This window comes from Oreochromis niloticus, linkage group LG16, assembly GCF_001858045.2.
Source record: "Oreochromis niloticus isolate F11D_XX linkage group LG16, O_niloticus_UMD_NMBU, whole genome shotgun sequence".
Lineage (NCBI taxonomy): Eukaryota > Metazoa > Chordata > Actinopteri > Cichliformes > Cichlidae > Oreochromis > Oreochromis niloticus.
The window spans coordinates 4,156,296-4,179,024 of NC_031987.2; the positions used below are offsets into that span (position 1 = coordinate 4,156,296).

At 38.7% G+C, this 22,729-nt stretch overlaps 1 protein-coding gene across 1 annotated transcript; it reads left to right on the forward strand.

The window, feature by feature from the left end:
• The first annotated feature begins 3,522 nt into the window (after positions 1–3,522).
• Positions 3,523–14,029, forward strand: LOC100703603 (lactase-phlorizin hydrolase). The gene is made up of 17 exons (XM_019353104.1): positions 3,523–4,177; positions 4,444–4,514; positions 6,178–6,255; positions 6,349–6,442; positions 7,208–7,292; positions 7,404–8,082; positions 8,174–8,822; positions 8,920–10,458; positions 10,569–10,837; positions 10,966–11,256; positions 11,381–11,579; positions 11,670–11,872; positions 11,955–12,061; positions 12,200–12,331; positions 12,430–12,653; positions 12,806–13,039; positions 13,530–14,029. Exons 1-17 carry the CDS (start codon positions 3,556–3,558, stop codon positions 13,712–13,714), a joined length of 5,661 nt encoding a protein of 1,886 aa, XP_019208649.1. The 5' UTR covers positions 3,523–3,555; the 3' UTR covers positions 13,715–14,029.
• Positions 14,030–22,729: the final 8,700 nt, after the last annotated feature.

Sequence of the window (22,729 nt, forward strand, 5' to 3'; positions counted from 1 at the left end):
AGTTTCAGTCTGATCAGACATTTGTAATAGTTATTTGAGGTCTATTATTACCTCCACCAGGAGGTTATGTTTTTGGTGGCATTTGTGTTTGTGCATGTCATTCTGTTTGCAAACACAATAGCTCTGAAAATTTACAGTAAATTTTTTATAGCGGTGTAGAGTTAAAAATTTAGCTTGAATACATCAAGGACTTCAAGGCCAACTTAATGTTTTATTTGTCAAAAATTGACAAAAAGCCTAATAACTTTGGTGTTTTGTTTTGTATCGTGCCACATTTGACTGCTGGCCTCTCAAGATCAGCAGGTTGCTCTGAATGTCAATGTGATAATAATGCTATATAAAACAATTTAAAGCTGTGTTTCTTACTGCCATTGTTTGTATTGACAACATATATGCATAAAGTAAATTATATATGGGGATTCTAAATATCATGGTCCTTTGGGCCTCTGATCACTTCTTTAATGTCAGGGAAGGTCAAACTTTCAAAAATTTTATCTTTAAAACTCAAAAACAAATATATTTGCAACATTTAGGAAATTGTTTTGGTACAGTTCAGAATCACTTCAGTTTTTTTTTTACAGTGGTTTGAAAAGGTGTTTTCTCCTTCCTGATTTCCTATTTTTTTGTATGCTTCTCACACTTAAATGTTTCAGATCATCAAGCAAATTTAAATATTAGACAAAGATAGCACAACTAAACACAAAATGCTGTTTCTAAATGAAGTTTTCTTGGTGGCAACAACTGCACAGAAGTGTTTGCGATACCTGGCAATGAGTCCTTTACAGCACTGTGGACGAATTCTGGCCCACTTATCTTTGCAGAATTGTTGTAATTCCGCCACATTGAAGGGTTTTTGAGCACCAACAGCTCTTTTAAAGTCATGCCACAGCATCTCAATCGGATTCAGGTCAGGACTTAAGGTCATAGGTGGACTTGCTGCCGTGTTTTCGATCATTGTGCTTCTGCAGAACCCAAGCGCGCTTCAGCTTGAGGTTACAAACATTTGGCCAGACTTTCTCCGTCAGGATTTTTTGGTAGACAGCAGAAATTCATGGTTTCATTTACCACAGCAAGTCTTACAGGTCCTGAGGCAGGAAAACAGACCCAGACCATCACACCACAACCACCATATTTTACTATTGGTATGATGTTACGTTTCAGAAATGCTGTGTTACTTTGATACCAGATGTGATGGGACACACACCTTCCAAAAACTTCAACTTTTGTCTCATCAGTCCACAGAGTAGCTTTGATCACAGTGGGAAGGAAAAACTTCCTTCCAGCAGAAAGTAACCTGCAGCACAACCAGGCTTATCTGCTGTGAGTGGTCGGGGGTGATGGGAGGAAGACAGGACAAAGACACACTGTGGAAGAGAGCCAGAGATGAATAATGACTAATGATTAAATGCAGAGTGGTGTATAAACACATAGTGAAGACGAAACGCTCAGACCCCAGCAGCCGAGACCTATTGCAGCATGACGAAGAGAGAATTCAGGGTCAAATGTCTAAATCTCACATTATAGTTTACTTAAAAATATTATGTCACATTTGACCTCTGATCTCACTTTTACATTTCACATCTGCCTTACTGTCAAGTCTACCTCAAAATGGATTATATATATATAAAGCTAAATGTATTCATGGTAAGTTATTTACAAATCAGTGCCTATTATAATGTTGGTGTAATCAAAGTAAATATCTGTCATGCTATTCTTACCCAATTTTTACTTCACTAAAAACCTCTTAAAGTACATTTAAAAAGAACAAAGAAAACAAAATAAATACACATAAACATACACATAGAAGTACTCTTTACTCCCTAGAGAGTGAGCTGTCTTAATGCACTCTGAGTGCTTTTTATTGAGAGTATGGGATTCTGTTCCTTTGAATCTTTGTCAGTGAAAAGGGATAATATTAAACCAACACTTTATTAATTCTTTTATTATATATATGAATTATTGATCATCAAGAGGTTGATAATAGTTTATAATATTGTGATAGCAGAATTGGTCTTAAGAACTTTATGGTGAAAAAGAATTAATTTTATTTTAGTCATTGTAGTTTTTTCACGTGTAGAAGTAACATTGCATGCATTTTGCTAACAGACAGAACTGTTATCAGAATTATATTCTTGTAAGACTCATAATTGTAATAACAGTTTTGTCTGGAAGCAATATATCAAAATTTCCCTCTTACCCTGCAGGTGGTCTTTATCCTTAAAATTCTGGTCCTTTACCAGAGTCCTGGGAGTTTGAGGATTCTGTGCAGTATCTTTGCTGTTCCTAGGACTGCGCTCTTCTAGATAGAGTTCTCGGATATTGTTCCTGGGATCTGCTGGAGCCACTCGCCCAGCTTCGAGGGTGATTATTAATGGGACCACTGTTACCTTCACACTCCACATCTTCTCTCAGCTCTTGGTACTTCTTAATCTTCTCGTATTCCTTTTTCCTGATGTTGCCATTGCTCAGTATAGCTACATCTACTAGTTACTACTATGTCCAGTTGGTTAGCCATCACCAGTTTGCCTGCATCTGAAGGTCTGGAAGGTCCACAAGATATTAATTCGGCCGGTAATTCGAATTCAAGGTCAAAATGGGTGGTTGAGTCATTTACATAGCCTGCACCTGGGGTCTTGCCTGATGTGGTAGACCCCAACCTCTATTGGTCTTATGCTTAGGCCTTTGTTTCTGTGCTCCCATGATTAGTACCTCTGTGCTCTCTTTCAGTTCAGCTTTGTCCAGCCACTTGTAGCCAATTGTCCAGCCATATTAACCACTTATTCTATCTGGTACAGACTGTGCAGGAGCCTGTCCTTCCATGAAGGTTCCTCTTCTTGCTCCTCATCCCTCGTGGATTTTTGCTGACTGAGGTATTCACTAAGCACGTAGTTAGTTGGGGCCCTCTGGTAGAGGACTCAAGCCTGAAGGGTAATGACCACAGGCAGGACGAGTGGGGAATTTATGAATGAATTCTACATGATTACTATTAATAAAAGTAAATAAATACAAGTTAAAACTAAACTTGTAGTTGAATTGAACATGATTACTATTAATAAAGGAAAAAAACCCATTTTAAAACTAAACTCATATCAAATAAATTGTTTTGATACCTTGTTGCACATAAAAAGGCTTCAGAGATAACAACAATAATAAGAGTGGTAATAATTATAACAACACAATCTTTTCAACACCTTTGCAATAATCAGACAGTAACTATGTTTCACATAAAAACAAACCAATAAGGGTCAAAAGTAAATAAAAGAGTTAAAAGACTAAAGTTAAGCACCTAGGATAGGAGTAGTAGAATTAATGACTATGATATGATTCTACAGCAATAAAAAGTATATCAGAGCTCAAGAACAGAGGATGGGGAAGTTGCTATCTCTAGAGTCCAGAGTCTGTCTGGCTATATCTCAAAGCTACAATAAAACACTTGTGATAACTGGATGCGGTGCCAATCTTAATTGTGTAACAATGCAATAAAAAGGAAAAATATTGCTGTTAAATAGCTCGGCTACAATCGAAAAATATCAGTTGTTCTGTTTTTGAGCCACAATGAAGAAGTTGTTGTGGGTTTTTTGTCTGTACATTTTTTGTCTCAGTGGTTGTCAGAGCAGTGAGGTGAATGGAAGGGAGGACTTCATGCTTCTTGCAGGGCCTCTGACAAAGCAGGTGGTCAGAAGCTCAGACAGAAGCGTAAATGATGCCTTTGACTGCAGTCATCCTGTTCCTCCTGGCTCTAAGCAGTACTTTGAGTACCTGCAGAGCAGAGGGGTGACCCACTTCAAAGTACCGCTGTCATGGGCTCAACTTCTTCCAACAGGCCACCCCAGCCAGCCCCAGCAGGCTGTGGTTAGATGTTACCAGACCCTGCTGAAACAGCTGCTGGAAGCGGGCCTTCAGCCTCTGGTCATCCTTCATGGATGGACAGTTCCAGAGTCTCTGCAATCAAGGTATGGAGGCTGGGAGAGCCAGGAGCTGGCACAGATGTTTCAGCAGTATGCAGAGTTTGCCTTCCAAGAGTTTGCACCACTTGCACACTCCTGGGTGACACTGAGCGACTTGGATGATGTTTGGCATGACGGGCAGCCTGCAGATGCTCCCAGTTTTCTGCAGAACATCCTTCAACTCAACAAGAACATTTACCAGATGTACCATCAGCGCTTTCCTGACAAAGGTGAGTCAAATTAACAGGAAAAAGTGAAGATTAAAGACAAAAGTGACGTGACTACATTTATGCTTTAAGAATTATTCATTTGTAAATACTTTTTTTTTATTTCTCTGAGGCTTGAGTTCACTTAAAGTATTGTTTATAAGCAAGAGTCTTGAGAAATCAACTGTTAAAAAAAATAGTGTATAACCAACCTAAGTTGATAAAATCATTCAGCACATGTTCAGCTGTTCCCAATAGTAAAAGTGCCTTTCATGCTTGCATATTTACAGGCAGACGTCTGTCACTGGGACTGAAAACTAAAGATGTGGCTTCTCTCTCCCACATTAAAGCTTCAACAAGTGTAAGTTTTTTTCTTTTCTTTTATGTATGCGTATCTTTTAAACACTAATACGGTGTAGTCAGAATTGAACCCCCTTTCATGGTTTTTATTTAGGATCCTAATAATATTTTCTGTATTTGATATTATTTAGATAATCAACACAACGTTGAAAAAAATGTGTGTCCTTGTCCACAAGAACTAATTAAAAATCCTTTAGTTAAAGTTTAACAATGCCTTTCTGTCATTTAACAGCTAACAATTTGAAACATGCATGTGATCATGTGGTTGGCAACCTCTTCTCCATGCTGTGTTATCGCTTGTTCTTACTTGAGCTAAAATCATCTAACTCCCCTCCTCAAAATCATAAATAAAAAAAATAATCATTAAGCAGACAGTAATAATCTATTGTGTTAATTTTTATTATTTTGTTAGAAAAGGCCATTTTGCCATAATCAAAATGAAATATTTTGTATTTATAACAAGCTCTAGTCATTTATTCAATAAATATATCAGTAAGAAAATCCTTCCATGGCGACCTTTAGAGGAAATAATTTTGTTAATTTCTGCCAGTAATGGACTACTTCTTGCTGAAGTTTAATCATGTCAGTAACAATGCAAATTTTCTTTGGTTGCAAAATATTTAATGATTTTGTTTTTGCATTCAAGGCTTGTTTTTAAATCTCTCCAAAATATTACAACTCTCAGTTTCTGCTTTTTAATGGATTCACCATCTGCTTAGGATCACTATTCCACTGAAAGTCCTAGTTGATGGCCGCTTACATGATCTTTACCACTCATTGATAACACTGATAACATATAATTATGTGGTCAATTTATGTGACCACATAATTTATGTGGTCACAATCAGTGACCCCATTAAGAAGCTTTCTGTATTACAGAGGCCATTTTTATTGTGGTAAAACAATGAAATCTCAAAATTTTTTAAAGACAAAGCATTATTTCCATTTTAAAACTGAAAATTAAAACTGTATGTCATTTAGACCGAAAAATGTGCATAAATTACACATTAATTGGCTGTTGTGAAATCTATATTTGCCTCTTGTAGAGGGTTTTTCCTTGTTATAAAAATTATTTCAAACCATTTAAATAATTATTTTATCCCATTTTTTAAATATTATTTATTTTAACTTTGGTTTTGTTGGAGGCATTCAACGACTCTTTACATCACACAGTCTTAACAGTGACAACAACAGCAGCACTAACATACCTGAGGTTAATCATTCCCAAAGGAAATTGGAATCATTGTAACCAAATCTGAAACTACTGATTGCTGTTGCATAGATTTTAATTGGTCATATAATTATATCATTTTTTTTTGTTTCGAATATGATTGATTACTAAATTACTGAATTTCCCAGGAGGAACGTACCCAAGGGATTAATAAAGTTCTATCTAATCTAATCTCTGGTTTTCTGTTTATTTAAAGGATGGAACTGGCAACGTAGAATAAGTCACCTTAAACAAATTAAACTGTCTGAAAAGTGATGAAATAATGCTTCAAAAAGTGTGTCCCAAAATTTCCTTTTTTTACATGACTGTTCCTGTTCCTGTTTTTGCAGGAAAGGGTTACTATAATACATTTCACATTAAGTCTCTTGTCATTATGTCCCATCTCAGAATGACGTGTGATGACCTGATGTTGTGTATCTCCTGTTTTGAACAGATGGATTTCTTGTCAGTGCACATTGACTACAACTGTGCCATCTCTTCAGAGTTTGAAAATGAGCTGAGGAACTTACAGGTACAGTAACCATAATAAGATGGGTTTTTTAAACATTGCATTTAACATTTTGCTGATACAGCAAAGCTACAAATGTTTCATTTTATCTTGTAGATTTTGAGCGGGAACTTGCCTATCCTGATTTACAAGATGAGTGCTCATGATTGTTCTCCCAATGATTACCAGCTTCTTGGAGATTTCCTGAATGGTAAATGTCATGACAGCTTTTTGGCTTTCCAAATGTAAGATATAAAAAGTTGATTAAGATTGATTTCCCATAACAGAAATGAGAATAATACCTATCTTTATGAATGTGCAGCTGTATATGTAAAAGAAACAATAGGACTTTCCAGTAGCTGTCTTAGTAGAGATTCGTGTTTTTGTCTACATGAAATAGGTACTGTGCCTAATAAACCAGTTACCAAGAACATACCAAATAAACACGTATACTTGATACATTTAATGTTAAATGTTTCTTTAAATAGAGCATCACTTAATATTGTGTACAGTGTACATCCTGTAAAAAAAAATGGCTTTTTAAAAAAGCTATCTGAAGATATTATGGGATGGCAGAATAAAGAAAAAAAACAAACACAACATCTGGACAAATCCTCTGGTGTTGTTAACTGAACAAAATACATTAAGATAAAGTTCTAGATCTTGGGAGTGTGAAAACTTCTTGTTATGGGCCAGTGATGTTATATAAGGCACATGTAGACTTAGCCTTTGATTAAGGAAACTGCAAATGGGTTTTTATTAAAGATTAAAGTGGATTATTTCTAGATATAATAAAATAAAATTCCTTACATAAACTAACAGAAGGATTACCAAATTTACAAATAAAGTAATTAAATATATAACATTTATTATATTTTATTATATAACATATTTTATTTTAAAAGTAATACATTTTTCATTATCACTTATTTATTGTCAGTAATAAAACAATTCATATTTCTTGAACATAACACAGTCTTGATGGAGAATGGCCTGAATATTGTGGGATGTGACATGAAGGACATGTTAGGAAAGCTGGACATGGAAGAAGCTCTTGTCAAGTAAGAGTTCATTTTCTGATTATTATGTACTAGAATTCTGTTATTTTATTTTTTATTTCATATTTATTTAAAAATTTGCTTATGTTTTTCGTGTCTCTCTCTTTCCAAAAGTCATGGCATTTCACACCATACCAGGATGACAGGGTCAAGAAACAGTTATCAGACTGTGTGGGATAAATTTAAGGCCCAGACCACAGCAGAACGAGATCTTTTCCTTCAGGAATCATTCCCCTCTGGCTTCCAGTGGGCCACCTCCAGCGTATCCTTTAAAGTTGAAGGTGGCTGGTCAGAAGGCGGGAAAGGAGAGACTATTTGGGACCGGTTTGGTCATGAGGGCTTGGCCTTTGCAAATCAGACAGCTGACCTAGCTTGTGACAGTTACCGTAAGGTAGATTATGATGTCTACCTTCTGCGAGGTCTTCAGGTCAACACCTACCAGTTTTCCATCTCTTGGGCCCGTATTTTCCCCACAGGGTACCGACAGAGCCAATCAGAAAAAGGAGCTCAATACTATGACCAGCTGATAAATGCTCTCATTGCATCTGACATACAACCCATTGTCACTCTGTACCACTGGGATCTGCCTCAAGCACTCCAGAATTATGGTGGATGGACCAATGCCTCCATTGTAGAGGCCTTCAAAGACTATGCAGACTTCTGCTTCTCCAGGTTTGGAGACAGAGTCAAGATCTGGAACACATTCAATAGTCCCTGGGTAGTGAGCCATGCCGGGTATGGTATTGGTGTGCATGCCCCAGGAGTAAAGGACTATGTGGAATCTTCCTATCAGGTGAGAGTGATGTTATTAGAATACTATAATTACACACTTTATTATATATGTTATTGTTTCACTGATGTATGATTTGATTTTGCATTATCAGGTCACTCACAATATTCTCAAGTCACATGCCGAGGCCTGGCATGTCTATAATGACAATTACAGGAAAACACAAGGAGGAAAAGTGGGCATTGCCTTGAACTCTGACTGGGCTGAACCCAGTGACCCTGCCAAACCTGAAGACGTAGCAGCTGCAGACCGTTACCTGCAGTTTATGCTGGGCTGGTTTGCACATCCCATATTTGTAGATGGAGATTATCCTGCAATACTCAAAGATCAGGTGGAACAGAAGAAAACCGCATGCCCTGACTCTGTGCCAGCAAAGCTCCCAGTTTTCACTCCCACAGAGAGCCAGAGGATACTTGGTACTGCTGACTTTTTTGGTTTAAATCACTATACTTCTCGGCTGGTCAGCAACAGTAATGGTGGGTGCACCCCTGGTCCTGAGGGTGTGGGTGACTTCCATCCAACTGTGGACCCCACATGGAGTTCCACAGCTTCTGACTGGATCTATCCTGTTCCTTGGGGACTTAGAAGGCTCCTAAACTACATTTCAACAGAATACCTGAATGTTAACAAATTGCCTGTATACATAACAGGAAATGGGATGCCAACAGATTACAGTGTTGACAGTCTCACTGACACCAGCAGAATGGACTACATGAGAAGTTACATCAATGAGGCCCTGAAAGGTTAGTGTTGGGGATTTTCCAAACATGAAGCCACTTTTTTTAGAGAGAGTTAAAATAATTCTGATATTAATTTTGGTTTTGTATGTTCATTTTGTAGCAACACTCACAGATGGAGTGAATGTGCAGCGATTCACAGTGCAGTCACTCATGGATGGATTTGAGGCAAACCAAGGCTACAGCCAAAGATTTGGTCTTCACTATGTCAACTTTGAAGTTGGATCCAGACCAAGGACCCCAAAGCAATCTGCATATTTTTACGCTGAGATTATTGAGCAAAACGGTTTCAGTTCACAAAAAAGTAAGAAGTTTAAAGCTGCAGAAAGGCCATTAACTCGACGTTTAGCTGCCTTACCACCCTCAGAAGTTCCATCTCAGGCAAAGGTAGTTTGGGAGAAATTCTCTTCACAGTCCAACTTTGATAGACAAATGTACCATTATGGCACTTTTCCTGAAGGCTTCAGTTGGGGAATTTCTTCTTCGGCCTACCAAATTGAAGGTGGCTGGAATGCTGATGGCAAAGGTCCTAGTATATGGGATACATTCACTCAGACAACTGACACTATTCCTGATAAAGCAAATGGCAATGTAGCCTGTGACAGTTACAACAGACTTAATGAAGATCTCTACATGCTGCGGGCTCTGAGGGTGAAGTCATACAGATTCTCTTTGTCCTGGTCCAGGATCTTTCCTGATGGCACACGAAAGTCCCTCAACCAAAAAGGTGTTGACTACTACAACAGACTCATTGATGGTCTTATAGCATACAATATCGAACCCATGGTAACACTGTACCACTGGGACCTTCCTGAAGCTTTGCAAAAGGTCAGTGGCTGGGAAAATGCAGCGATGATTGACATTTTTAATGACTATTGCGACTTCTGCTTTGCTGCTTTTGGTGACAGAGTGAAATTCTGGATAACCATTAACCAGCCTCAGACAATTGCATGGTCTGGATATGGACTTGGAAATATGCCACCAAATGTTAAGGACCCAGGATATAGACCATACATAGTTGCACACAACCTCATTAAAGCTCATGCCAAGGCCTACCACACATATGATGACAAGTATCGTCAGTCACAGGGTGGTCTAATCTCCATTGCCCTCAATGCTGATTGGTTTGAACCTGCAGATGTCAACGTAGTCCGTGAAGTGGTGACTGCTGACCGGGCAATGCAGTTCCAATTGGGATGGTTTGCACATCCTATTTTTAAGAATGGTGACTATCCTGATGCACTGAAGTGGCAAGTTGGGAACAAAAGTGAAATCCAAGGTCTTCCACATTCAAGACTTCCTTCCTTTACTGAAGAAGAAAAGAACTTCATCAAGGGAACTGCTGATGTATTCTGTGTAAATCATTACACTACAAGGGTAGTGAGCTATTTTACAGCTGCACTTCAGCCTCACTCCTATGAATGGGACCGGGACCTGAGAGAAACAGAGGAACCTGATTCACCAACTACAGCAATTCCTAACCAAAAAGCTGTGGCCTGGGGCTTGAGGAGACTCCTCAACTGGATCAAGGAGGAGTATGGTGATCCAGAGATTTACATTACTGAGAATGGAGCAGCAGTAGAATGGGATGACTTTGAAAGAGTGATGTTCTACAAGACCTATATCGATGAGGCTCTAAAAGGTGATATAAAAATATTTCAAAAGATATTCAACATTTTCCACGACTGCTATGAATGGTTGTTCATTTATTTTGTGTATGTGTGTGTGTTTGCATTTGTGGTTGCATTACAGCCTATGACCTTGATGGTGTGCGGTTGCAAGGATACACAGCAACAGCTTTTATGGATTCTTTTGAGTGGCTGCACGGGTACAAATTTCTATTTGGTCTGCACCATGTGGACTTCACAAACCCAGATCGGCCAAGAACACCAAAGTACTCAGCTCATTACTATTACAACATCATAAAGGATAATGGTTTCCCCTTGCCAGATGATGACAAGATGCTTTATGGTCACTTCCGAGAGGATTTCATGTGGAGCACTGCTTCATCAGCCTACCAAGTAACTTATTCTTTTACTGCAATTTTACTTTTACTCAATTAAGCAATAATAAGGGAATGATCTGAATCCTGTGTTGCTTCCCTTGTTTTCATCTCTTTAAATTACTATTTTGCATTTACTGTGTCCAGATTGAAGGAGGATGGAGGGCTGATGGAAAAGGTCTAAGCATCTGGGACAAGTTCACTCACAGTCCTACCAAAATATTAAATGATGACAATGGGGACATAGCCTGTGACAGTTACAATAAAATAGAAGAGGATGTTGCGATATTAAAGCAGCTGAAAGTTAGCTATTATCGTTTCTCCTTATCCTGGCCGAGAGTCCTTCCTGATGGCACCATCAATAACATTAACGAGGCTGGAATCAATTACTACAAAAGACTTTTGGACGCACTGCATGCTGCAAATATCCAGCCACAGGTATGTATAATTCCTTGCATCTCAGAAAGATACATGGGAAGTTGGTGAATTCAGTAAGACAGCGATTTTTCCTTTCCTTTCCTTTCCTTTCCTTTCCTTTCCTTTCCTTTCCTTTCCCCTTCAGGTTACTCTGTACCACTGGGACCTGCCGCAAGCTATAGAGGATTATGGAGGCTTTTTGAATGAGAGCTTTATTAAGCTTTTTAGGGACTATGCTGACCTCATGTTTGACCGTCTTGGTGACAAAGTGAAAATTTGGATCACCTTTAATGAACCAATCATTATAACCAACCATGGATATGGTTTTGGTAGCTTTGCTCCAGGTACATTTTAAGTAATTTTAAATATTGCTTTGCATTAGTGCTGCATGCTCTCTCTTTCTCTGTGTCAAATGTATCCATGTTTGTCTTCAGGAATCAGTTCAGGACCAGACACTCTGCCCTACATTGCTGGACACAACCTGCTTAAAGCTCATGCTGAGGCTTGGCATCTCTACAATGACAAGTACAGGGCCAAACAGAACGGCATAATTTCCATCACTGTCAACTCTGACTGGTCTGAACCCAGAAATCCTTATAGACAGGAGGACTATGATGCTGCAAGACGTGTGGTGGAGGTATGCCAATTCTTCCCAGATCTGAGAAAAGGAAATTGATGGCAGTTAGTTTCAAATGACTATTGTGTTTCTCTTTGTGCAGTTCTATCTTGGCTGGTTTTCCCATCCCATATTTAATGGTGACTACAGTGAAATTGTGAAGACAAGAATACGAGAACGAAGTCTGGCTGCTGGTCTACCACAGTCTCGGTATAATGAACGCTATTATTAAATGCTTAAAAGTTTTTTTTGTTATCCTTTAAGTAACTCTATAGTAAAATACTTTAACTCACATACAAGTCTGCTAAAATCAATAAGGTAAGTTTGGTGTCACTTCAATTTCTCCAGGTTGCCTGAGTTCACTCCAGAGGAGATTAAGAGAATTAAGGGCACTCATGACTTCTTTGGACTAAACCATTACACATCTGTGCTGGCATTCCCTGTGGACCACGGAGATGCTCCAAGCATTGAGGCAGATAAGTAAGAAGTTAACATTTGAAAAATAAATGTCTTCTGGGACTACTGCTTCTGAACAGCTTCACTTTATTCTGTACTTCTTTTAACTTTGTCCCCTGCAGGGGTGTAGTTGTAGTTTCTGATCGTACCTGGCTGGATGCAGGCTCCGTCTGGCTTAAGGTTGCACCATTTGGCATCCGGAGATTGCTGAACTTCATTAAGAATGAATATGGAAATCCACCAATTATCATCACTGAGAATGGAGTCTCAGAGCGGGGCCCTGTTGATCTAAATGATGTTCACAGGATCTACTTCTATGAAAAATACATCAACGAGGTGTTGAAAGGTATCAGAGCTTCTCTTTCAAAGAAATCTAAATCCAGGAATGTCCTGGATTGGAAACAAAAATCCAGATGTTTTGTGTGTAATATGAATGCTTTCAAATTATTCTGCTCTTTCTTTTAAAGTAAGACAAAAAAAAATTTCTTCCCTTTACAGCTTACTTGCTTGATGGTGTGGATGTGCGTGGTTACACAGCGTGGTCACTGTTGGACAACCTAGAGTGGGCTGCTGGCTATATAGAGAGATTTGGCCTGTTCTACGTTAATCGCTCAGACCCTAATCTTCCTCGAGTGCCCAAGAACTCTGTTAACTTCTACACCAAAATGATAAAGTGCAACGGATTCCCTGACCCTGAATCAGGACATGAATGCCTGAACCCAGAGTCTGGAGGTAAGCTGACAAAGATTTGCTCAGATACCTGTTTTATAGAACCCAGTTAAACATTTCATCTAATGACAAAATGTGTAATGAGAATGTAACAACATTTTATTTAGCATAAAATCCGTTGGAGTGTTGGAGTGCAGTGTTTCATAAACAAGGAGCAGAGTAAAGCACTTCAAGTCAAGTTAAAGAGATCTGATGAAAATAAGTGTCAGGATAGTATATCCGCTAAAGTTTGGACTTGTACTTGTTTTCCAGCTTCAGTCAGAACACTGTTGTTATAAACTGATAAAGATATGCTCAGATACCTGTTTTAAATGATAGACATTTAAATTAAATGTTCAAAAAAATAACTTTTCAGTGGGTTAATTAGTACCCCCTTGCCAAGCCTCTATGACCTCTACTGCTGTGCAATAATTAAAATAAAGTTTTGATTTACAGTACTATACTTCAAATGTTCATAAATAAACTTTTTTTTTTCATTGTGTCTCTTCTGCAGCAACAACTGCACCAACAGCTGCACCACCAGTCAACATTAACAGTGTGAAATTCCTTGGTCTGGATCTCTCCACCGATGATGCTGAGACTGGACTTTACACCACATTTGCTCTACTGATTGTTGCAGTAGTAGGAGTCATTTGTGTTTCTGTTTTCCTCTTTAAGATAAAAAAAAAGGCCATGTAAAGTGAACATGTGGACAGTATCAAAATGGAGTGAAAACTGTAATTGCAAATAAGATGATGTGCAGTGTAGGCCCCCGTAAACAGCATTTCATTGCAGGCCTTTACAGACTGAACAATACTTGAACTACTGGACTCAGCAGACATAGTATGTGTAAGATTTCTTATAACTAAAATTATAAGTTTCTCATTGCTTATTCAGTTATTAAATTCTTGTACATTATAATTTGCTTGATCACTAATCAAGATTATTAAAAGTGTCATTTCATCCTGTAATCAAAATAAAAAAGTAATTCTTGTAATAAAAGCATTTTTTTCACTTTTTTGTACAGTGAGAAGTATTGTTCAATACTGATAGTGTTACCTTGAAGTAACCAAATGTAACGATCCTGGGTCGTTTGACCCAGTGTTTTGAGTTTACATATATTTTGATTGTTTATGTTTAAGTTCATTTAGTTATCTGAAGCTCCTCGGTTGCTCAGTTATAGTTCTTTGTTTATTAGATTCCCCTTTGCCTTCGCCCCTGTGTTTAAGTCTCCCTCGCCCTTCATGTGTATCAATGATGTCTCCCATCTCCTCCTCTTGTTTACATGTTTCCCCCTTGTGACCAGTGTTGGACAAGTTACTTTGAAAAAGTAATTAGTTACTGTTAGAGTGAATTGTTAAATGTTGTCATTTTTATGCTTACCATCCATCTCTACATTGTTTAACTGTGTGAGGAAAGGAATTCTTTCTGTCCTCCCCTCCCCAGATTCTCGAGGTTCTGGGTGGGGGGCTGTAGTCTTTTATTACAGACACATCCTTGTGAAGGTCTTTTTGATGTAAGCTTCCTGCCCAGCAGGAGGTCTCTCTCTCACACACACACACACACACACACACACACACACACACACACACACACACACACACACATTCTTACTTACATACAGAAGTTCACACATATACATACAATGCCTTGTCTTAGAACCTTGTGGGCGTTGCTTTGCTGTGTTTTGTGTGAACTGTCACAATAAAAGGCAGCGGGAGGAGGCCGGATTTGGGGTCATTTTCGTGGTGGACACAGACGAGGCCTTACAATACTATAAAAGTTACAATATTATAAAAGTAATTAATCACTAGGAAAAGTAACTATTGCGTAACTTTAAAAAAATGTTTAAATATGTAAAACAACTTGGATCCAGTCTTAATCAAAGTTACTAAAATAATAAAAAATAAATTACTAAACATACTTGAACATACTAAAACATGTATACAACTCTCTGTTATAAAACTAAATATATAATTGAAGTAAATAGGCACTTTACAGAAGGAACTAACAGTAAACATTAATATATATGTATACAAACTATTCAAATGTTACTGTGATAATATGACAAAACACCAATCAGATAATATTTTATAATTGTAGAGAGAAGTATTTTTTAAATTTGTCATAAATAATACAATAAAATACAACAGATGTGTCAGAACCTTTGATATTTATTGCACATAAACAGGCTGCAACTGGCTGTCAAATAAGTATTAAATTAAATTGTGCTTTTTAAGCAATGTAGTGCAAATTAAATGAGCCAAACTGTAACAGCTTTAGAGAACTCTGGCTAAACAAGTATTTTCCTCCATGCAAAAGTAAATAGTTGAGGTGATTTCAATTTAACACAGAAAAAATACACTGTATAATAAAACTAAAACATTTTTATAAGGTATAAAAATGGAAACAGGTAATACAAAGTGTCAACTCCATGGCCATTTACAATCTATTTGAAGTCAAACGTGCTGTTCTTGCAGTAGAGGTATATTAGAGGGTCCTGTTTTAATGTCCTCTGCTTTTTTAAAACATGAAGAATTCTTATTTGCCACATCCACAAACCCCTTACATCCATTCATCCTAGCCATTAAACCAGTGGTTGTATCTCAAAACTAGGAGCTTCTCAAATTTCTCATCAGAAAGTCTGTTCCTCTTTGGAGAGAAGACGAGCTTTCCCAGGCTAAACAGTCTTTCTACTGGTGCACTGGATGGCGTGGCTGCATTGTATCTGAGTGAAATATTCTTTATCAGTGCATATCTATTCAGAGAGTCCATTCCATGTGATCCTGATTTGAAATAATCTATGACTTGACTTTCTGCAGCAGCAGAGGTGTCGTCCTCATCTTCAAAGGAAAAAAAAGTCATCCTCTGTGGCTGAGTCTGTTGGCATGTTGAGTTGGCATGTTGGTGTGCTGGTACCTGCTCGCTGGTCTTTGTCAAGGACAATTTTCCGGCACTCTGCCAGCAGACTTGCCTTGGCCTTGTCCTTCCTTTCCTGTGTCCGCAGCCAACCTAGTTTGAACTTGGGCAGAGTCACAGCAGCCAAGAGAGCATCTTCACTTTCCAACACCTCTGAAAATATTGTTTTGATTGCCTGAAAGTAAAGTATGTAAAGAATATATAATACAACCTATCTATACAAATAGACACACACACCACTTTATATATCATGTGCATCTTTAAAAATATATTGCATCTGACATAACATTTTTCATGATTGTTCTTTTTAAAGTACATGGTTTCTGTTCTTGCTTTACAGCAAAAGGTCTGATGTCTAGTCATACAACTCTAAAGCATAGAATAAGATGTATAAACTAACAATATGCATTTACCATCCATAGGTATAAAACGCAATTGATTAAAAATACAAGTTCTTACTGTGACAACTGCCTCTGGAAGATTTTCAAGAATTTGCAGGCCACTGCTCAACTCCAGGGTCTTAAACATTAATGTCTCCAGTGTCAGTAGGAGTATCCCATAAACAGTGTTCTCCCTGAAGAATGTCCAGTGGCACTGTAAGTGGCATCATGACAGTGCAGTACTCCCTGATGAACTGATGTTCCCGCTCTGTCATGGCTGTCAACCCAAACTTGGAGAAGGTGGTGTTCAGCTCAACAAGAGAAATCAAACAGATTCGAGCCAGGGAATCATAAAACATATTCCATCTTGTAGTGCAAGGAACTAGCAGTTTCTTTCCAATAATGCCATCCACTGTCTCTGCAGCCACTGTTGAACGACTGGCCTTGTTCCATAACCCTGTGCACTTTGTGGTAGCGCTTCTATATACTGCCTTTGTTTCTGATTGTGAAAGTAGCCACTTGTTTATAAAGGCAGCATGTTCTCAACGACATACCTGGCTATCAATTTGTTTAATTCAGTCTGTGTCACAGTCACAAATGTTTGTGGAGAAGAGAAATCAAGCTTAGACTGGTTGGATTGCGTCGATACATCTCCATCGCTCGCTGAGCTCATGTTAGCCTCACCTGAGTTTGAGCTGCGCCTGCTAGCATCAACACCGTCGTTCTTGGTGACCAGTTTTGTTGAAGCATGTGACGTTGAGAGGTGCTTCGTAAGATTCGAATTGCTTGTAACTGATGTTGAAAGGCACTTTGTTCCAGGGCATAGGTTACATTTCACATACAGATTCTTGCCTTTTATCTCTTTGAGCGAAAAATAATGTCTCTACCTCCACTTAAAAAATGCTACCTTCAAATTATCCAGGCTCTCCATGACTTTTGTTACTGTGCGATCTGTTTGTATGTGAACATCCACCCAAGTCTACCTCTGATTGGTTTACTACCTTACTCGTACTCAGCCAATCAGAACCACTTGTGCAATTGTTTTGCCCTCCTACCTCCCAGTAAGCCGAAGACAGCTTTAACCATTTGTGTGTTGAAAAATAGTAACACACCGCATTTTATTGTTAGTAACTGTAACGGCGTTGTAACGATAGGAATAGTAATTAGTTAGATTACTAACGCCGTTAGTAACGGCGTGTCATGCTTGTGACCCATTCCATCTGTCATGTTTGTTTCCCCCCAAGTCATTATGTTCTGTTTGTGCTTAGTGCCATGTCTCATCTCCAGTCCCCCTTTTTCTCTGTGTGTGGTTATAGTGTGCGTGCTCCTTGTCGGTTTGTTAAGTTAAATCTGTGTGTCATAGTCTGTCACGTGTTTCATGTCTGCGTGTCCTATGTCAAGCTCGTGTTGTTATGTCTGCATCCCATTATGTTTCCTGTTTTATTTTGAAGAGTCCAGTGTTTCCATGTTCAGTGTGTTTAGTTTTACTTCTCCTGTGGCGTCATTATTTTGATTTGTATCAGCTGTTTCCCCATGTGTTTCCACTTCTCCTGATCACCTCCTGTGTTTATTTAGCCTCTGAGTTTTCATTTGTTCCTTGTCTGCCATGCTGCCATAAAGATCTTCATGTACTCATGCCAAGTCTTCACGTTTCAGGTTTTTCCATGCCAGATTTCCATGTTCATGTTCATCTTCCAGACTTTTTTTGTTTTGGCTTAGTTCTCCCAGTTTAGGTTATTGTTTAGTTTCGCCTTTTCCCTTTTGTTTTATACTGTTAACCAGCCTTAAATAAACGGCTCGCTTCCTGTTAAGATTACGTTTTGTTTTTCGCATGTCAGCACTTGGGTCCTCCTTCTCACTCCACACAGTCAGCTTCCACTAACTGTGACACAAAATTCAATTGTCAGTCAAAACGCAGTATACTCCAAGTCCATCATCTCTTGCATTGGTCAACAATGACATGCCCAGTATATTTGTCATGACTTTTACAGAAAGGCAAGCAGAGATGATTGCCCTTCCTCCACTACATCCATGTAACGCGATTAAAATAAAACACACCATCTATGCCTGTCTACACTCTACGTGGGTTCTTCATCTTACTGCCCTCCTTCCTGGGTGAAGAATTGTAAAATATCATTACTACTATAGTCAAGTAAGTATCATATATTACCAAAAATTATTTGTTATTAGTTTAAAATGATAAGTGGTGGAGTAATTTTTTAAACCAATCCTTTGGAAAAAGAAGCAATGCAACTGTATGAAAACACTTCAGAAGACAAACTGTTACTGGAGAATTGTGCATTAAGTATCGAAATTAAATTATTATTCCTCAAAACATGTTCCCCATCAGTGTTAAATGGATCAGTACCATTGCTAAACATGTTTAAGACTGAGCTGATTTTAAATACTTTATATGCTTTTTAATGTTCAGCGATCGTGGCTCAAGAGTTGGGAGTTTGTCTTGTAATCCGAAGGTTGCCGGTTCGAGCCCCGGCTTGGACAGTCTCGGTCGTTGTGTCCTTGGGGAAGACACTTCACCTGCTGCCTACTGGTGGTGGTCAGAGGGCCTGGTGGCGCCAGTGTCCGGCAGCCTCGCCTCTGTCAGTGCGCCCCAGGGCGGCTGTGGCTACAATGTAGCTTGCCATCACCAGTGTGTGAATGGGTGGATGACTGAACGTGTAAAGCACTTTGGGGTCCATAGGGACTAAGTAAAGCGCTATACAAATACAGGCCATTTACCATATTCCATAAAACATATTTTCGCAGTGGCTCTTCTGTGATGACCTCTAGATAGGTGGGATTTGATATGGTTAACCATCAATATCTATAAAGAGAATTAAAATATGCACGAAAACTGAAGGTGGAGTGTTGACAAAACATCTAATGTATTCCGGACATTGTCATAGATGATAATCTGAAAGTGTTGCTGAGCCTGCACCTGCTCAACTTGCCTGTTTTATGGACATGGTCAGAGCTGCTGTCCATCTCCATCTTTATCATTTCAGCTTTCCTTGCTAATGTACTAAAGCAGTTACTGATAACCTTTTCAAACACCATCTTCTGTGTATCACACATACTGGCCAAAGTGGTTAGAAAGAGGAAACACATCTGTTACGATGCTCAATCACTGAAGTGCGTTTACTTGCTAATGCTAGCCATGTTTCCATATGAACCGCAGATCCTAGCTGATCTCAGAACAGTAAAAGCTAAGCCACTGACAGCTTGCCTCATAGCCTGCTCTCCCATCAGTTGACACGGAGCTTTCAGTGACAATGGCCGTTCTCAATATGCATACTTGTGTGTACTTGCATTCTCGTGGACTTGTGATATGTCATCAGTCACAGACAAAGTAATGTTCCAATTCAGAATACGCATCAAGCCAGATGTGTTCTTGCTCCTCCTATTTTATCGAGCATGCATCGGTGGTGACTCGTGTGGACTTGGTGCAGCCAAATATCCCAGAATGCATTTTGTCCAAACTCAAACGCGGCAATGGTGGAGGAGAGTGGCTAAAAAGTTTGAAATATTACTGTTTCTGGGTTAAAAAATAAACTTAAAATATTTTCACGCGAGAATGTAGCTGTGTAAACTTCAAATATCTGCTCTATTTATCAAGACATCACATATCCCTCCGGTTTTGTGCACCCCCACCCCCCTTACTTTAGTGTTCCCGGTCAAAGTTGACCGGTCCTTGTTAATTACTCATATTTGTAAAAGTGCTCTGACGTTTTTAGAGATGTCTGTTACCCCACCAGCTCGATCACTGACCAGGAGGTCGAGGCTCACTAGAGCCGGCGAGAACAGCGGACTTCCAGCACATCGTTTTCAAGTTTCCCTGTCCGCTACTCAGGTTAAACATGATATATAAGTCACTTAAATAACTTATCAATGTTAATGTTTGGTTTATTTTAATTTGGCTGAGATTAAAGGTAAGCTTCATAACTGGACTGTTTTATTTAATATTGAAGTCTTGCTTGGAGAGCTGTCAGGATAGTTGGAATTTTACCTGTCATATCCCTGTCTGTTCAGTTCTCTTCCAAACCCCAGCTGTCTTTTGTAATGTCATTGATGACATTAGTTCACATTTTATTTAGAGTCTTTAATTAGATTTTGTAACGGTGTAACACCCCAAAACTCATTTCTTTCAGACACTGAACACAATGTGCGACCCTTTACCTGAGCAACAGTTACGGTTAAATTTCAGTCTTGTGTTTGTGGACTTCTTGATTAAACGTTATGGCATTTCTAGAGTGACTCATTTTTCATAGTTTAGTTTTTCTTAACCGTATTCGTTTTTCTGATTGTTTATCCCTTTTGGTTCTATTTCCCTTAGTGTTTTCCTTCCTTGTGTGTTGTCCTCAGGGTTTCCTGTGTTTGTCGGTCTTGTTGTCATGTCCTATCTATTATAGTCTTCGTCTCTGTGTTCTGTCTTTAGCACACTCCTCAGTCTCTCTCGCCCTCTGTGTCTCTCTCTGTATCTTTCTTCCTCGCCCTCTTAGTGGTGTCTATGTATTTCGTCTCCCTTACCTGTTCCCGTGTTGCTCTAATTGTGTTTCATCTCGTCACCCCAGACGGTCACGTGTTACCTGTCTGCTTGTTCCCTCTCCTATTGTTAAGTTCTCTTTGTCTGAGTCTCACGGTGCGTGTCACTTCCTGATTAATTTTGAAGCTACCTTGTCTGATGTGTGTTATGTTCAGTTTTGCTTCCGTTGTTCGGTTAGTCAGATTTGCTCCAGCTGTGTTTAAACCTGTTGCCCATCCTCTTGTTATCCTGTGTATTTATGTTCTTCATCATGTCGTCAGTCTTGATGTCCTCCCGTCATGTTTCTCCCCATGCTGTGTGCTTCGTGTTTTGCATCTTAGTTACCATGCCAAGTGTTTATTGTTTGGTACTTTTAGTTTGTAGTTCTCAGCAATCGATCTGTTCATGTTTCGCCTCAGGAGTCCTGTGTTTGGGTCCAACCTCTGCTTGCCAAACAGCCAGGCCTTGGCAGGTCTATAGTTCTGAAGTAAACAATTTTAAAACCAAAGGTGATGTTAAAGCCAAACATTATTGTCAAAAGATGGTAATTATTGAAGGTAGTTAAGGGACTTTGACAGGAGACACCAACCCACTGACATAAATGTGCTCAGTAATATAAAGTAAAAAGTAAGTAAAATGCAGTCAATAATAAACATCTATGCCTTCAGTTTGTTCATTTGTTTTGCTCATGTTCATGTCTTAAAATGTATCGCAACTTCTGTTATTGCAGCAGGTAGCCATGATGAGGAGCTATTATGCAAGAGTTATAAAGTGAATAAATCCGTCATTCACCTTCTGTTGCATTAAACCAGAACCAGACTGTAATGTAAAGGATGTCCTGCAAAGTTTGAAATGGGGTTTAGAAGGGCACATTAGGGTCTAATCAAAGAAAATGTCACAGTTTATGCAAAACACTGAGAGTCAGGACGCACTTGAAAATGATTTTAATGAACGCTTTCAAGTTAGTAGCAGGTAGGATTTCCCAGCAGTTCAGAACAGTACTGGAATTATTATCAATATGAAATCCTTTGTTTACAAAGGTAGTCTCAGTAAGACTGAGACCTGTGTACAAAAAATAATTATGAATATAATATAAAACAACATAGTAAAGATGATCACAAATTAAGGGGAAAAAAAAAAAAAACACGTGCAAGAGTAGTTCAAGAGACTTAATAATGTTCCAGTGAAATCAGAGATTGTAATTTAAAAGTTTTTTGTGGCTTGTTATAGGAAGCAAAGTATTTAAACCTGGTTTTTCCAAGTTCACTGTGAAGAAGAGGTACAGTCAGTGTTAAAATGTGTAAATTCAGGTAGGCAGTCAACCTATGCAGTAGAGAACTGTAAATAAATGTTGCGCTTTATTGCTGAGCAGCAAAATCCCTCTGTCAAACAAGATGCAGTGGCAAGTAAGAAAAGAATCATCTGTGATAAATCATGATGCACTGTGATACACTAAATCTAGAGGCTTGAAAGTGGATGTAGAAGCATGCATATAAAATATATCACCATAATCAATGTAGACAAAATTGTGGATTTGATGTTACAATATGTGAATGAGAAGCAAGATGTAAAAATCCAATCTTTGTCTTTTTCTTTTTTTTCAATATTCCATATTGTTTTTAAAAGGAGTCTATCATCCAGCCAGAGTCTGAAGTATTTATAACAATCAACAGTTTCAATTTTATAATAATAATAATAATAATAATAATGCATTGGATTTATATAGCACTTTTCAAGGCACCCAAAGCGCTTTACATTATTCATTCACGCTCACATTCACACACTGGTGGAGGCAAGCTACGGTTGTAGCCACAGCTGCCCTGGGGCAGACTGACAGAAGCGAGGCTGCCATATCGCGCCATCGGCCCCTCTGGCCAACACCAGTAGGCGGTA

Excerpts from the sequence above, each read along its gene's own strand:
- LOC100703603 (XM_019353104.1), top strand. The coding sequence starts at position 3,556 with ATGAAGAAGTTGTTGTGGGTTTTTTGTCTGTACATTTTTTGTCTCAGT. Across the intron at positions 11,257-11,380 it reads CTGCAAATATCCAGCCACAG|GTTACTCTGTACCACTGGGA; the intron begins GTATGTATAATT and ends TTTCCCCTTCAG. Across the intron at positions 12,654-12,805 it reads CATCAACGAGGTGTTGAAAG|CTTACTTGCTTGATGGTGTG; the intron begins GTATCAGAGCTT and ends TTCCCTTTACAG.